This window comes from Bos javanicus, chromosome 2, assembly GCF_032452875.1.
Source record: "Bos javanicus breed banteng chromosome 2, ARS-OSU_banteng_1.0, whole genome shotgun sequence".
Lineage (NCBI taxonomy): Eukaryota > Metazoa > Chordata > Mammalia > Artiodactyla > Bovidae > Bos > Bos javanicus.
The window spans coordinates 106600553-106617878 of NC_083869.1; the positions used below are offsets into that span (position 1 = coordinate 106600553).

The window sequence follows — 17326 nt, forward strand, 5'->3', positions numbered from 1 at the left end:
TGGCATCTGGTCCCATCACTTCATGGCAAATAGACGGGGAAACAGTGGCTGACTTTATTTTCGGGGGCTCTAAAATCACTGCAGATGGTGATCGCAGCCATGAAATTAAAAGACGTTTACTCCTTGGAAGGAAAGTTATGACCAACCTAGACAGCATATTCAAAAGCAGAGACATTACTTTGTCAACACAGGTCCATCTAGTCAAGGCTATGGTTTTTCCAGTGGTTATGTATGGATGTGAGAGTTGGACTATAAAGAAAGCTGAGCGCCGAAGCATTGATGCTTTTAAACTGTGGTGTTGGAGAAGACTCTTGAAAGTCCCCTGGACTGCAAGGAGATCCAACCAGTTCATCCTAAAGGAGATCAGTCCTGGGTGTTCATTGGTAGGACTGATTTTGAAGCTGCAACTCCAATACTTTGGCCACCTGATGCGAAGAGCTGACTCATTTGAAAAGACCCTGATTCTGGGAAAGACTGAAGGCAGGAGGAGAAGGGGACGACAGAGGATGAGATAGTTGGATGGCATCACTGACTCAATGGACATGGGTTTGGGTGAACTCCGGGAGTTGGTGATGGACAGGGAGGCCTGGCGTGCTGCGGTTCATGGGGTCGCAAAGAGTCGGACACGACTGAGCGACTGAACTGAACTGACACCTAAAGGGACAAGGAATACTCTACCACTAGCCTCTGACACAAACTCACAATATTCACTTATTTCTGTTAGAAAAAGAAGAGAAAGAGCACAAAAATATTATAGCTCTATTATACAGATCCATCTCATCTCCCATTATGTAGAAGTCATTTGCTATTACAAAGCTTTTAAAACAGTTATGTCTTATTTACCAGATGTTTATCTTTAAACCTACCAGGCTCTGTGATTGTCTTCGGCTTCTCAGTTTCCACAGAGTCTGGATTTTCAGGCATTTCTTGAATATCATCTTCTGCAAATCCAGTATCAGGGCTGCTAGTTGGTTTATCATCATCTTCATGACTGAGAGATGGTGAAGCTTCTCTTTTACTTATCTCTAAAACAGCTGCTAGAAGCTCCTCTTCACTCATTCCGTCAAATCCAGAGTTTTCCAATTCAGATTTATCAGGTTCTATTCTGCATGATTTTGAATCCTAAAGAATAGAACTGCTTTTAGAAGAAAACAGAATGCCTGCAAATACAGCAATCTTAGAGTTTAAAGTGATATGTTCATTTCTAAGAAGTTTCCTTTCCTTTTTCTTTTTCTGGCTGTGCCACGTGGCATGTGGGATCTTAGTTCCATGCCCTCTGCAGTGGAAGCGTGGAAACCTAACCACTCATCTGCCAGGGAATTGCCTAAGTTTCCTTTCTTTGATGTTTTGGGTTATTTAACAACTAATAACGAATAAATAAAGTCATTGGGAAGCCTAATTTTCTTTTAATTTTTTATGTATTAACTACATATAAAGATACATGTTTACTTGCTTGATTATAATAAATGTTAAGTATACTCTTTGTATACATTTGGAAAATACATAAAAATAATAAAATAAACTCATTCAAAAATCCACCACTCAGAGATATTTAAGTGTTTTTGGTATATTTTTTCCAGATATACATGGATCACACTGTAAATATTCTGTCACTATACCTAACATTCTTTTTAAAATGTGGGTAGCTCTCATTCCTTTTTTTTGAATAGATGAAAAAAATAAAAACTATCAAGATTTTATAAATATTTAGAAGTTATTTTCTGAATAAATTTCTCTGATTTCTGGGAGAATTTTTCATTTTGTCATTTCTCACTCAAGGTCAGCAACCACAAACTACCTCTAACTTTAAAGACAGGAAACAGTCTGAACAAAAAGTAACTACTGAATAATTGTTATTTTACTGAAATGAGGTTTAAAATCAGTTTCATGAGATGATGCAAACTCCTAAAAAACCTTGTATCTTCAAAAATGTTAACTATCATTATTATGTGTCAAGACTGAAGATGCTGAAAGTTGTGCCTTCACACCCATCAAACGTTTAGACTACCTAGTTGGCCTGTTAATGTAAAATATTCACTATGGTTCCCTCGTATTAATAATTAGTATCAAAATAATGCAAGTAATTATCTGAGGACCTGGTGGCTCAGATGGTAAAGAATCTGCCTGTAATGTAGGAGACCTGGGTTCAATCCCTGGGTCTAAGATCCCCTGGAGAAGGGCATGGCAACCCATTCTAGTATTCTTGCCTGGAGATTCCCCATGGACAGAGGAGCCAGGCAGGCTACAAAAGGGGTCGCAAAGAGTTGCACATGACTGAGTGAATAAGCACACACAGCACATGTAAGAGTAGCTCTGAAGATTAATATTAATAGGAGGAAGCTATTTATTTACAACAACCTTCACTTCTTAACGTATCAATCTTGGAAGCAACCTAAGTTTCTACTGATGGATGAATGCATAAACAAGATGTGAAATGAGTGCGTGTTTAAGTGTGCGCACACACACATGATGGAACATTATTCAACCATGAAAAAACTATGAAAAACAATGAAATTTTGCCATTTGTGACATCACTAAAGGACCCTGAGGGAAATAAGTTACATAGAGAGAAAGATAAATACTGTATGATTTCATTTACACGTATAATCTTAAAAAACAAAAAAACTAAGCCCACAGATACAGAGAACAGACGGTGGCTGCCAAAGGTGAGGACTAGGGAGTCAATGAAATCGGTGAGGGGGCAAAAAAGTACAAATTTCCAGTTATAAAATAAGTCATGGGGATGTAATTTACAGTTAATAATATTGCATTGCATATTTGAAAGTTGCTAAGTACATCTGAAAAGTTCTCACTCACAAGAAAAAATTTTTTTGGTAACCAGGTATAGTGATAATGTTAAATAGATTTCTTGTGGTGATCATTTTGCAATAAATATACACAAATATATCATGTTATACAGTTGAAATTAATCTCATGTTTTATGTCAATTATACCTCAATTTTAAAAAAAAGCCTCAATCCACGTTTAAACACACAAGTTTTATAGCTACAAACAGCAGACTCTTAAAATTGTTCGAACAGGTGCATTAATTTTACGATCTATTGTATGTATTTATTAAGTTTGCCGATGTTGCTTATGAAAGGCATTGGTTTCTACAGTCAGATATTTTGGTAAGAAACCACTTACCTTTTCCAGGTCCTCCTGCTGCTGTTCACTGCCTGACATTTCACAAAGCCTATGGCTAAGGGCCACAGAGCGTTTAAGCTCATCTTCACTGTCTGAATCAAGGGATAAAGCCAAGGAGGTCTTGGATTTGAAGGTGAAATTCCTATTATTTAAGAGAAACAAACAAACAGACAACTCTATGTAAGTGATAAGTAAATATCTGTCCTTGTTATTTCTTTGAAGTATAAATATCAAAATAAAAGTTTTTCCATTATGGAGAATGATTTAACAGAGAAAAAAAAATATATCAAAAGAGGTATATTTAAGCATTACCTTTGCCCTACTCCAAAAGAGCCATGCTTTGAAAATCAGACAACTCTTATGCTATTTTATATCATCAGTAAACCAATCACTTTGTGCCTTTTTTCTTTTAATGATCAACTCCAAAGAAGTTTGTTACTGTCTTTATAAAGCAAGTACTCTACTGAATGCATGCAGACATAGCAATGAATATGTTTTTGACAACAGAGTGTATGAGGACTAATTTTTGCTCTTTAAAATTATGATCCATGTACTTTGAAATTAACAGTAACATTCCACTTATCCATTTATATGCACGTCCAACTTCTGGCAACCTCTACCTTCTAGAACACAGAGACCCAAAAGGTTAAAAAAAAAAGGCTTCTGAGGAAGGCAGTAGTTTCAAAGCTCATGAACTTTACTGTTTAGACATGGACCCTTCTTCCCCAGGAAATGGTGAGCAAAATAATGTAGCAAGTTCATCAAGAAATGAGAGCTAAGAAATGAGAGAGAATAACCACCAAAAGGACAATAAAGAGCTATCAAGTAATTTAATGTAAAGGCAAACTGTCTCATAAGAATTAAAAGCCTCTGAGGGCATTACCATATTAAAACACAGTGTAATAATGGATACTTACAATGCTGGTTCTAAGTCATTACAATATATTTAAATTATCTTCAGTGTGTTTCATTTAATAACATAAGGAATTCTGCAAGGTTACAGAGATATAACCATCTAAAATGGTTAAAACATTTTAAAGATTAAAATTAAAAAGGCAATGTTTTAAAAGGCAAGCTTCAATCATATAAAAATTCATTTATTTGGAATATGAAATATTACTTTTCAATGATACTAGATAAGTAAGGTGTTACTGTGTTGTCTTCTAAGTGAGCCAAAAATAAACTAAAGGAAAAAGTGGTAAAGGTAAAAAAGCACAAACTTTCTTTGATGAAGGTTAACATAAATTCATATGCTATACTAAAAAAAAAAGTCAAATGGAAGTTAGAAAATGCAATAATCTAAATGTGAAAACTATAAATAAACATATAGAATGATGTCATCAAGAAATAAGAGGCCACAGTGGAAACCAGGAGAATGTATAGCAATGTAGATCAAAGAAAAGAGGCAAGTGGTCAGCAATAAGCCCAACCATGGTCTTTGGCTGAGAGCAGTCAGGGTATCACTGCACTTCAGCCTGAACACTTGAATAGCCTCCCAATATGTATTTAAAAAGAGTTTTTAATATAACTTCGAAAAAGCCAATTAGCCATCTTAATTCTTCATTTCTGATTCCATGCTCACCAAGCAAAACTGAACATACCATTTATTTATTTATCTATGTAAATACTTTGCTGAAGGAGGGTGACACCTGGCTACTAATATACCAGGGTCAAATGTGACAAAGAATATTACAGAAGAACCAATGGTATTTTGGTTCATAATTCAGCCTCTTTTAAGTTTGATCGGCATGACAGGTCTTCTAGGGCCTAGTCATCTTTATTGACCAACTCTCAAATTCTCATACCAGTAAGACCCTGGAGAACAGATTGACCATGCCAAGTATAATGATGCCCAATGAAACCATCTCTTTCTTGAAACTATAGTGATTTGGTACATAAAGAGTGCATTCCATTAATAGTTACTATATTCACAGAAGGCAGCTTGCCTGTAGTAAGGAAAAATATTCATCCTGTAAAGGCATCACTTGCTCACTTTCTAAGCAGCCAAGTGGTATTGCTCATTTGTATCTTGAGAACGGGCAAGAGTATTCATATCGGTACCATTTCAGATTTCTAGTCAGTTAGTCATCTGGTTCTAATTGCACTGAAAAATAATTAACAGGAGGAAAAGAAAACAGCAGTTCCCAAATGTCATTTTATGGTTATATAAGCACCCCAAAAGCCCTTAAACAACAGAAGTGTCTCTTTTCTAAAAGTACTTTGGGACATCAAATCTTTAGAAAAATTAGTTTTAAAGTCAAATGACAACCAAGTCATTTAGAAATGTCTAATCAGGAACTGTAGTTCTAGTCAAATCACTGAGGAGGTATATTAAAAAAAATAGTATTTGTCTCCTTCTTGGACAAACTTCTGGTCTGAAGCAAAAATATATAAAATATTTGTAGAATAGCTACATTCTAGTATGTATTTGTTTTCCTGTCCCCTTTCAGAATGGCTCCAGTTCAGTGTCTAAGATAAAAAGTCCCACACTAGTTAGCTACAGGTGAAAAGATATTTTGAGATCTCCATGCGTGTATTTGAAGAATGGTGCTTTTTATACCAGTAAGGGTTACTTTAACTCTTTAATCCTAAAAATTTCTTGTCATCAGTAAATTTCTAGAGTTGTAGGATGAAAATATTACATACAAAAGATGATCTAAGAAGTTTTAAAGCAAAATTTTGAGAGGATCATCAGAACTTGCTTCAGTGTTAAAACTCGATATACCCTAATTACAGTTCAAAGCAGATTTAGGAAAATTCCAAAATACAGTAATGCAGAGCAGTTATCATGCAAAAAGAGAAACAATATGAAAAGGGAAGGGGATAATCTTGGAAATTAGGGTAAGCCAAATCCTTAAAAATACAAATTTTGGGTACACAAGAAATATAACTCACTTTGAAGGTGTAGAAGGGCTGGTGATGCAGGAATTCACCATTTGAGAGGCTTTCAATGGTCTAGAACTATCAGAAAATTAGAAAATATATAATGTATATAATTACATTACTAAAAAAAATACTTAACTTATAAAATGAATTATCCTGTATTACAGTCCCTTATATCCTCCTGAAAAGCAAACAATTATACTTTTCAACTAATAATAGAGGCCAAAAGAGAAAACAAAATACTTTCTCTAGGCTTTGCCTTATCTCATGATCTAAATAAATAATACTGGAAATGAAGTCAAATACTGATACAACAGGAAAAGGACAACTTGGGAAATTCTCTTTGTCTCAGTTCTTTTAAGCAATAAAATAGTAACAGCTCTCATTTATTGAGGACTTACTAGATGTCAGGCACTATAATAAGAACTCATACATATTATCTCATTTAAAGTTCACAACTACTCTGTTATTTTCTCTACAGACAGGTCAAGGAATTTGTCCAAAGTCTCCAAGGTATTAAATTGTATAGTCAGAGAGCCCAGTTTCAGGCCTGTGATCGTAAAGAGCCTTGGCTACTCGTATGAAATGGTAATATTTCCACAAAGAGTACTAGCTCTACCAGTAGAGGGCAGTTTGCATCAAGCAAAAACATCCATTCTAAAGAAAGGCCATAAGAGAACATCCAGAAACACTGACTCTCTGGGAACATGTTACTGGCTCAGTGAGGCGTTCAGTGTAAACCTATATGATATTTCAAATATTAATCCAAAAGGGAAATAATTTTTACAAAACTTCATCAATTCATTTTAGCAAATGTTTATCACTTAGTGTGTAAGTATAAAATGGAACTACAACATATGGCTCAAAGTAATGCAAGTATGCAGAAACATCTGAAGAAATCTTAAGGTTTTCCCAGGATTCATGATGATAAAATAAAAAGTTACTTCTCATGGAAAAATTGTGAGGCACCATTGAAGTTCTTTGCTCAAACTGGTAATGCTTTTATGAAGACACAATCTATTTTAAATGTCCCAGCATAATAGTTAATATACTGTTTCTCAAGTTTGCATACTTCAAAGAGTCAGCAAAGACATTCATTAAAAATACCGATTCCCCAGTCCTATATCAGATTTGCTGAAACAGAACTTCTAGGGAACAAACACAAGAATTGGTATTTTTAGTGTTCAGGGGACTCTTAAGACCATGTAAATTTGGTTTGTATTCCTCAAATGTATAAAACTGTCTTCCAGTGATCTAAAAGAGTAAGGAGTACTCCCTAAAAAGGTAATTTATTATGAAAGGCAATTAATGCACATTGAAAATTGTTATTAAAGCATTTTTTCAATTACTTAAATCACATAGTAATTTAGCACAGAATCCTCAAATAAAGCAAAATTAAAATCTTCTTGGTATGATTTTACCTGCAGTCATGTTATCTAATTCAGTCATTCTTCTGATCAGATAGTAGAAGTCTTTCTACTTCAAAAGGGAAAGAAATTCTCAAGGACTTACACTGCCATCTGTGCACTCCAACCAAGGTTAAAGGGTGGTTTCGTATTTTCAGTGCAATGAGATGAGAGGGTCAGGTATCTTGGAATGATGACTTGCTGCCCAATCTTGTTGTTAAGTGAGAGAGCAACATTGAAGCTGTATCGTTTCAAATGAAGTATGAGGATTCTGAAAAACAAGATGATGACACTACTGGTTCGAATATAACAGAGGTAGCTCTTTTACAGCTAAGAAGAGATCACTTAACTAACCATGTTAGACAGCTTTTGATTTAAAGACTACAATAGGCCAAACTAAAGATCTGTCAAGGAACATTTACTGAATACCTGCCATGCACTAGGCATTGTGCTAGATACTAAGAACACAAATAAAAATAAAACACAGGCACTGGGTAGATATTATTAATTGAGAGGTTTGGGTAAAATAATGTTACTAGAAAAAAAACATCAGTTCAGTTCAGTCCCTCAGTTGTGTCCGACTCTTTAAGACCCCATGGACTGCAGCATGCCAGGCTTCCCTGTCTACCACCAACTCCTGGAGTTCACTCAAACTCATGTCCATTGAGTCAGTGATGCCATCCAGCCATCTCATCCTCTGTCGTCCCCTTCTCCTCCTGCGTTCAATCTTTCCCAGCATAATGGTCTTTTCAAATGAGTCAGTTCTACACATCAGGTGGCCAAAGTATTGGAGTTTCAGCTTCAGCACCAGTCCTTCTAATGAATATTCAGGACTGATTTCCTTTAGCATGTACTGCTTGGATCTGCTTGGAGTTCAAGGGGCTCTCAAGAGTCTTCTCCAACATCTCAGTTCAAAAGCATCAATTCTTTAGCGCTGAGCTTTCTTTATAGTCCAACTCTCACATCCATATATGACTACTGGAAAAACCATAGCTTTGACTAGACAGACCTTTGTTGGCAAAGTAATGTCTCTGCTTTTGAATATACTGTTTAGGTTGGTCATAACTTTTCTTCCAAGGAGCAAGCATCTTTTAAACCAAAAGATATCAGACAAGAAAACTGAATTTTAAAATACTGTATTGATACTGGGTCAAATCCTTATTTATTTCAGTGTTATATAGTTTATAAAAAAATGGGTGTTATATAACCATAAGGGTCTACCCTGTAGCTCAAATGGTAAAGAATCTGCCTGCAACACCAGAGACCCGGGTTTGATCCCTGGGTCAAGAAGATCCCCCGGAGAAGGGAATGGCAGTCCACTTCAGTATTCTTGCCTGGAGAATCCCATGGACATAGGAGTCTGGCAGGCTACAGTCCATGGGATCGCAAACAGTCAGACACGACTGAGTGACTAATACTACTACTATATAACCATAGATGGTAATTTAAGTGTTAAACAGCCCTTATATTTGATGGTGAAAAATTTTTAAGATGACTTTTGATGAGAACTATTCTTATCTCTTCTCTAGAGAAAAGAGAGAAAACAAAAAGTTTTCTCCACATTTAAAAAAAGTTCTATAAAACGTACATGCCCAATCTGGTTTGTGGATCTGAAAAGGCTTTTAGCTCTGTAGTTTTTTAAAATTACTACTGTAGTAACCATTTTACCTCTAATAAAGAATATAATCTCTGTTTAATAGACTAAACATATTTCATAGCCCACAAGAACACTTTCAAAATTGAATTTCAGAACACCTATGGGAATAATGTTTATGGAAAACTGTTTCCTTTCTTACTGTATATACCTTCACCAAAAAACCACAAAGTCAAAAATCTGTAGAAGTTACTGACTGTATTTCTGTTAAAAAGTATGCAAGAATTCATAGCCTTCAAAATCACAACTTGAGAGAGTACAAGAATCCAACTGATGTGAAGAGACTAAGATGAATGTCAAATGTCAAATATTTTGACTAAACTTTCAAATGATCCCACCAAAATAAAGGGTAATATTAAACAGTCAAATTATCACTCATCTGTAAAGGTGAGGTGGACTACAAATGAACAGTTTTGATAAAGATATCAGGGCCTTCAAGAATAAAACAAACAGATTTAATACTGAAATGAACAAAATAGAGCAAGTCCAGTAACTAGGATTTATGACACAAAGGCTTGACTGATTTCCTTAGTTAGTGACAGCTGGTAACAATCAATCGTTTTCCTTAAGATTTATTCCCCCGACTCTCTTGCCTTCCCTGGTGGCTTGGGCTTCCCTGGTGACTCAGACAGTAAAGTTGCCTGCAATGCGGGAAACGCAGGTTCAATCCCTGGGTTGGGAAGATTCCCTGAAGAAGGGAATGGCTACCCCCTCCAGCATTCTTGCCTGGAGAATTCCATGGACAGAGGAGCCTGGCAGGCTACAGTCTACGGGGTTGCAGAGATTCAGACATGACTGAGTGACTAATGTTCTCTTGCCTTAAAACACTCACAAATAGGAAAGAATAAGTCTCTTAAGGAAAAAAAGACAGACTATGGTCAACATAATACTGCTATGATTTAGAAAGCCATTTCTTTCAAAGAAATTCATTTTCTAGAAAGGCACAGATACAGAATGTAAAAGAACTAGTCCCTAGGGGCTGGTTCCAGAAACTCCATATTCACTCATAGAAAACTGAAGCTTCTAAAAGAAAGTAAGGCAATATGAAGGCAAAGTGCCACATAAATACTTAATGTTAATAATAATCTTGTTTGTGGTTGAGATCTATTCTTGGAAAGAACTGAAAGCTGTTCTACAATCATATGATATTTTTTAAAACTAGTTTGGCTTTATGTTTGTTTATACAGATTAATACAATATAAATTAATTTCCTTCCTAATTCAGAATTCTTAGGACTACCATTCTTATGGAAGAATTCTTATGAAACTTACCAACTTACCCTCTGAAAAAAAAGAAAGCACAAATTGCAAAAAAAAATAACTTATTTTCACATGCACATGTGTATGTGTCTGTAGCATATTTTTATTGAAGGTTTGGGGTAAGAGAGGGAAATTACAGCATGACAGATTTTAACTAAGTGGTACACATTATTGAATTAAAATTTTATTTTACTATCTAGTTTCTATCATTATTCCAAAATCTCATCAGCCTCCTCCTCTTGTTGCCAACTTCTTGGGGCTCTCAGGTTCCCTCTCTTTTTCAACATTCCAAATTCTCTTCCTTTCTTATACAAGGGAATTCTAGCTTTCCATTCTCTGTCCTCTTCATATCTTAGCTTCGCTAATCTTCTTTACCAATCCATCTGATAAGCCTCATTTATTCACTAATATTTTTCAGTACTTTAAAGAAGAAAAAATGAGACAATTAATCTTACCTGGGTAGCCTGTTAAATTTGTGTCTGACAAGAGCACATTTCCCACCACATTTCTCACAGGAATACTCAAGTTCTTCTGCCTGTTAAAAAGACAAGAGGGAAAAATAAAGAAGTATGAAGATGAATTAGCACTGCCACAACTCCACCCAGTTTAAATTTTGTGTCCAGAAGCACAAGCCTTACTAAATTAAGACCTAATCCTCAAAATATAGTGTAACATATGCCTGTTTCACAATTTCTAATTTCCTTTTTTTAACCATGGAAACAGCTCAATTTATGGTAGTAACCACAGTAGCAGATTCCCCATGGATACCTTTTCCCCATGGATACACAAGAACCACTGCTAAGAGTATATCCAGATTTTAACATTTGGCCATAGCAGAGATAAGATCACCTTCAGGTTAGGCGGAGTTCCTGGTCTGTTAGGTGTAACTCTACCCCTTTCTTATAATGGAACTCAATCTTCTGGTGACAGCCCACTAAGAACAACTGCTCTAAAAGGACCAAAGTTTGGGGCAGATATCATTACCTAGAGAAAACTGAAACAAGAAATCCTTAAAAAATGGGGGTAAAGATACACAGGAAAAGCTACGAATTCTATGATAACAACAGGAATAGTAAGGAATGATTTAAAAAAAAGAAAAGCAGAGTATTTATCTCTGAGTGGAGCTGAATTTTCATCATTTCAAGAACAGAGGTTTTTTTGTTTTTGAATCTTAGAGTGATAACCCTGCCTATCTACTACAACAAAACAAGAACCACTATTATATAGACTAAAGGTGATCCTGGCACATTTCCATCAATTATAAGGACTACTACACAACAGTTCAATTATCTCCCAGAAAATTTCAGAATATCTATAGCACTGAACCACATATGCAAATATTTATCTATAGCTCTACACCTCTAAAACAAACACGACTCCCCCTTTCTAACAAGGCACATATAACCTAAAGAAAAGCAGAGTATTTTTTCATTACTCAGATCTTAGTATACTAACTCTGTGCCTCCAATTCTGATTCGCATTACCCAATTTTAGCATGTGTCACTCTGTATTATTAGTTTCTAAGGTTGCCTAAAACACTTGCTGTTGAGTTAGATATATAATCCACTTGAGCAATGAATTTTCTTCTACACTCAGTTAACAACCATATCTATTAAACTTTTAAAAATAAATACTATTTATAAATATTTCTCATTTGTTTCCCCTGCAAGTATTTTGTCAAACTCAAGAAAGCAACTTCAAATACAATTGTCTATGATATATAAAATTTAGTTATGTGAAAATACCAAAAAACAGTATTTACTCTAAAGAAAAGATCAAGGGAATCTTGAATTGAACGAGGAGGGAGTGGCTTTTTCCTTCGAGGAAGGTCAATAGAGAGGTCATTAAACTGTTCTCTTTTGGGAATAATCTCTCCACATCTGCAAGAATAAAAGAAGATAAATGTAAGAATTCAGAAGCCTAAGTGTGCAATACTAAATAAAAATATACTTCAGAAACACTGTTCCCCCAAAGAATTTCTCATGACTAGGCATAAGAAGGGGCTTAAAGTGTGGCGCCAGTGGTAAAGAACCTACTTGCCAATGCAGAAGACATAAGAGACTGGGTTGGGAAGATCCCCTGGAGGGCATGGCAACCCACTCCAGTATTCTTGCCTGGAGAATCCCACTGACAGAGGAGCCTGGTGGCTACAGTCCACAGCGTCACAAAGAGTTGGACATGATTAAAGTGACTGAGCAAGTGTATGGAGGCATGAAAGATAAATGCTAAATTTTAGATTTTTTTATTTCCCCAAACCCCACATGCCCCTAAGCCAGTGTGCCCCAACTATTGAGCCTGTGCTCTAGAGCCCGGGAGCCACAATGACTTGAGTTCTTATGCCCCAGCTACTGAAGCCCACGCACTCTACAGCTCATGCTCCACAACGAGAAGTCACTGCAATGAGAAGCCCATGCATCGCAACTGGAGAATAATCCCTACTCCCTACAATTACAAAAAAGTCTGTGTAGCAATGAAGACGAGCACAGTCAAAAATAAATAAATAAAATTATTTTTAAAATAATTAATATAAACAGAAAGAGAGAATTTGCTCTCTCTGCCTAACTACTTGAGCTGGCCATCAGTAGTCTCCTATCCTGGGATTGGTACTTACTCTGTTGGCTCTCTGGTTCAGGTCTTGGAACTGTGCATGCGTGTTCAGTTGCTTCAGTCGTGTCCGACTCTTTGTGACCCTATGGACTGTAGCCCACCAGGCTCCTCTGTCCATGGGAATTTCTAGGCAAGAATACTACAGTGGGTTGCCATGCCCTCCTCCATAGGATCTGGAGGGATTGAACCCACGTCTCTTGCATTGTAGGCGGATTCTTTACTGACTGAGCCACCAGGGAAACCCCCATATATAAAAAAGATTAAAAAGCATTGCAAAAATTAAAAATAATTTATATTTTAAAGTATTTTATAAAAAACACATTTTTAATAAAAACAATTTGGTTCAACAAAATAAACAACTAACAGGAGGGGGTCTTTTCAGGGCATGGGCACACACAAAAAGTAGAGAAAAATTAACCATTCAGTCAGCACTAAAGCATTTAACAAACTATTTAAGTTCGCTTTAGTTCTCACCCCATCACGCATTTTCATAGAAGATAGAGATAATGAACAAAGATATTTATACTCATGTTTCCCCATGACACAGGAATGAAGATAAGAATTATACCCTTTTAGAAGAGTTTGGACAGAGAAGTCTAGCGGGCTACAGTCCCAGTCCATGGGGTCACAAAGAGTAGGACATGACTGAGCAACTAATACTCTCAGAGAAGAGTTTTAGTCACTTGCCATAAAGAATTAAAAGGAAAAAACGTGTTTTGTTTTTTTTTTTAGAGATTACTTACACTTTACAGATGATGGAGTGCTGAACTTCAAACTCCAAATTAGTAATAACAGGGCAAGTGTATACTCTAGTAGCTGAAATATCTGGTGAATTTTCTTCTCCAGGAACAGGTTCAATCTTCCAAGTTTTATTTAATTTTTCCATATCTTCTTTCAGCTGGTCTAAGCACTGACTTAAAAATTCATGAGCATCCTAAGAAGGTATAATATCCTTAATCAGATCAAACCATTTCTTGCTACAATAATAGGTTAGTAACATTGTGATCTATAAAACTAAAGCACTTGGAAGTTAATAACATATGTGGAAAATGTCAGATTTACTCGAGTGCTTTAGGGTACATATTTTGTGAAAAACGACAACAAATGACAGATTTTACGCTCCTAATTATAAGTTAGAGTAGCATGACTAATAAGTGAATTGTTCCTTCATTTGTTTTTCAAAAAAGAGTGATTTTTCTAAAATAGGCTTTGTAACTAAAATAGTCTAAGGTCCTAAAATGGGGCAAATCACATCTATATTATTAAAATGATAAAATACACAGAATCATATTGAGCCTTACTGGAAGTCCTCCAACCTGTAATGAACACATGTATACAAATCTCATTTTAAAATAAAATTGCGATTTCCTTGGTGGTCCCGGGGTTAAGAATCTGCCTGCCAATGCAGGGGAGACTGGTTCAATCCCTGGCCTGGGGAACTAAGATCCCACATGCCGTGGGGCAACTTAAGTCCGTGCATCACATCTATCGAGCCCGTGACAGAGAGCCTGTGCTAGAGAGCCAGTGCTCCGCAATAAGAGAAGCCATCACAATGGGAAGCCTGCGCACTTCAACTACAGAGTAGCCCCTGTTTACCGTAACTAGAGAAAGCCCATTCTCAGCAACAAAGAACCTATGCACCATAAAAGACACCCAACATAGCCAAAAGTAGATAAATAATAAAATAATAAGATAAACTAAATTGGGTGACTAAAATCATCTCAATTTTCCTGATCTCTAAGGTGTTTAAAAACAATTAGTACTCACATTCTGCATATAACCAGAGAATCTCTCTGCTGTAGCTGAAATGGCATTTTTAACCTTCTTGAGTAAGTCTTTTTTGGTCTCTGAATTACAGATATCTTTTTTAACAAGCAAGTGTGCAAAGCGTCTGATAAAACAAAAGAGACAAGTTTAGTAGGTTTTATGGAACACTGGAAGGTATATTTTAAGGACTGCTAACAATGGCACATAAAATTTTAAGTATCTAAAACGCCATTTATTCTATAATTGATAGTTAAGAGGTAACTCAGTAAGTATATAACAATTACCTGATAAGTGCATTGAGTGGAATTTTCTTCCATGGGATACCTTGCTTGAGCAAGTCATTTGCAAATGATTGGAGTGAAAATAGAGATTGCAAAATAGCATTCATATAGCAGGTATTTCCCAAATTGGAGAAGCTGAAAATGAAAGAAATGGTACTTTTGAAGACAACAGTACTTCCTAAAGTATGTTCACTTGAGCAGGGGTCCTCCACTATAGTATGCATCAGAATCACCTGGAAGGCTTGTTAAACTACATTCTGCTGGGCCCCAACTCCAGAATTTCTGATTCTGTAGGTCTGGACAGGAAACGTGCTAAAATGTGCATGTCTAAAAGGGTCTCAGCTGATGCTGACGCTGCCGGTATGGAGACCACACTTAGAGAACCACCACAGTATAACATGATTACACTTTAGTTTCAACTCAAGGAAAATTCTGTTTTCAAATGAATGCTAAAAAGGATTGGGGACTTAGTCAGAACATATGTATGCTAAATGGGTACTGTCAAATATTATTCCAAAGTACACTGTTTTTTTCCCAAAGTTTGGAAAAAATGTTTATTTGTAAACATTCTCTAACTTTCAGAAAAGTTGCACAGAAAAATATTTTTTACCCAGACTCACTAATTTGTTAACCCTTTTGTTACTATATGCTTTATCATTTAAACACCTCTCCCTATATATTTTTCCTGACCGATTTGAGAATAAGTTGCATAGATCATAGCCATTTAGCTCTAAATACTTCAGGATATATCTCACAAGAATAAGAATATTCGCTTATATAGCTAGAGTACAGTTACAAACATTGTAAAATTTAATGCTAACATAATACCTTTATCTAATACACTAAAAAGCCTCTTGATGAAAGTGAAGAGGAGAGTGAAGAAGTTGGCTTAAAGCTCAACATTCAGAAAACTAAGATCATGGCATCCGGTCCCATCACTTCATGGGAAACAGATGCGGAAACAGTGGAAACAGTGTCAGATCTTATTTTTTGGGGGGCTCCAAAATCACTGCAGATGGTGACTGCAGCCATGAAATTAAAAGATGCTTACTCTTTGCAAGGAAAGTTATGACCAACCTAGAAAGCATATTAAAAAGCAGAGACATAAAAACAAAACAAAACAAAAAAAAGCAGAGACATTACTTTGCCAACGAAGGTCCATCTAGTCAAGGCTATGGTTTTTCCACTAGTCATGTATGGATGTGAAAGTTGGACTGTGAAGAAAGCCAAGTGCCGAAGAATTGATGCTTTTGAACTGTGGTGTTGGAGAAGACTCTTGAAAGTCCCTTGGACTGCAAGGAGATCCAACCAGTCCATTCTAAAGGAGATCAGTCCTGGGTTCTTTGGAAGGAATGATGCTAAAGCTGAAACTCCAGTACTTTGGCCACCTCATGTGAAGAGTTGACTCATTGGAAAAGACTCTGATGCTGGGAGGGGTTGGGGGCAGGAGGAGAAGGGGATGACAGAGGATGAGATGGCTGGATGGCATCACTGACTCGATGGATGTGAGTTTGAGTGAACTTCGGGAGTTGGTGATAGACAGGGAAGCCTGGCATGTTGCGATTCATGGGGTCGCAGAGGTGGACACGACTGAGCGACTGAACTGAACTGAATATACTTTCTTTGATCCAATTTTCTCAACTGACCCAATGTTTCTTTATGTACTGTTTCTCCCTAAGCACAAAATTCAGTCCAGGATAACATAATGCAAAATTTAGTTTTCATGTCTCTTTAGTTTTCTTTAATCTGGAATGATTCTTCAGCTTTCACTTTCAAGACACTGACAATTTGTGCAGAATGCAGCACACCCCTCTGCTCCCCACACCGTGTGCCCCATCCATCCTGGTTAATGGAATGTTCCTCATATTGGGTTTGATATTTCCTTATGATAAGGTCAGCTCAGACTGAAGTCCACATAGTGATACATAATGCTACTGTGTCCTTCAAAGGGCATCACATTCAGAGGCACATAATATTTCTGTGTTGCTCATCAGTGATGTCAACTTTAAATACCCTTAAAAACTTCCACTTAAGACTGAGAAAGTATCAGGATCTGGAATATGACACAAAGAAAAACTGGACAACAGGCAGCACAAGACTGCAATCCTTAAGAGAAAGCAAGCAAATACTATCAGCCCTACCATTTACGTAGGGTTTCAGCCTGGAGGCAATTTGTAAACTAGAGTACAGGGGAGTTCAGGGAGTGGTACCCAAACAGAGCCCAGGAATCTTGCTGAGTTGAGTTGAAAGAAACTGGAGTTTGAGATGCTGAAGTTGTTAAGGTTTCTGGGACAGAGAATCTTGGAGAAAGGAACTGTACAA

At 36.5% G+C, this 17326-nt stretch overlaps 1 protein-coding gene across 7 annotated transcripts in view; it reads right to left on the bottom strand.

Annotated features, from left to right (window-relative positions):
* USP37 (ubiquitin specific peptidase 37) overlaps positions 1 to 17326 on the bottom strand; it is an 85701-nt gene that overhangs the window by 24773 nt on the left and 43602 nt on the right. For 5 of the 7 annotated variants that reach the window (XM_061384835.1, XM_061384861.1, XM_061384851.1 and 2 more), the window contains 9 exons: positions 15008 to 15139; positions 14724 to 14847; positions 13700 to 13890; positions 12112 to 12229; positions 10805 to 10884; positions 7543 to 7707; positions 6043 to 6108; positions 3148 to 3289; positions 867 to 1122 (listed from right to left, as the gene is read on the bottom strand). In XM_061384835.1, the coding sequence (XP_061240819.1) occupies positions 867 to 1122; positions 3148 to 3289; positions 6043 to 6108; positions 7543 to 7707; positions 10805 to 10884; positions 12112 to 12229; positions 13700 to 13890; positions 14724 to 14847; positions 15008 to 15139 (1274 nt within the window). The remainder of the gene's footprint in view (positions 1 to 866; positions 1123 to 3147; positions 3290 to 6042; positions 6109 to 7542; positions 7708 to 10804; positions 10885 to 12111; positions 12230 to 13699; positions 13891 to 14723; positions 14848 to 15007; positions 15140 to 17326) is intronic. The other 2 variants (XM_061384879.1, XM_061384870.1) reach the window with 1 other exon arrangement.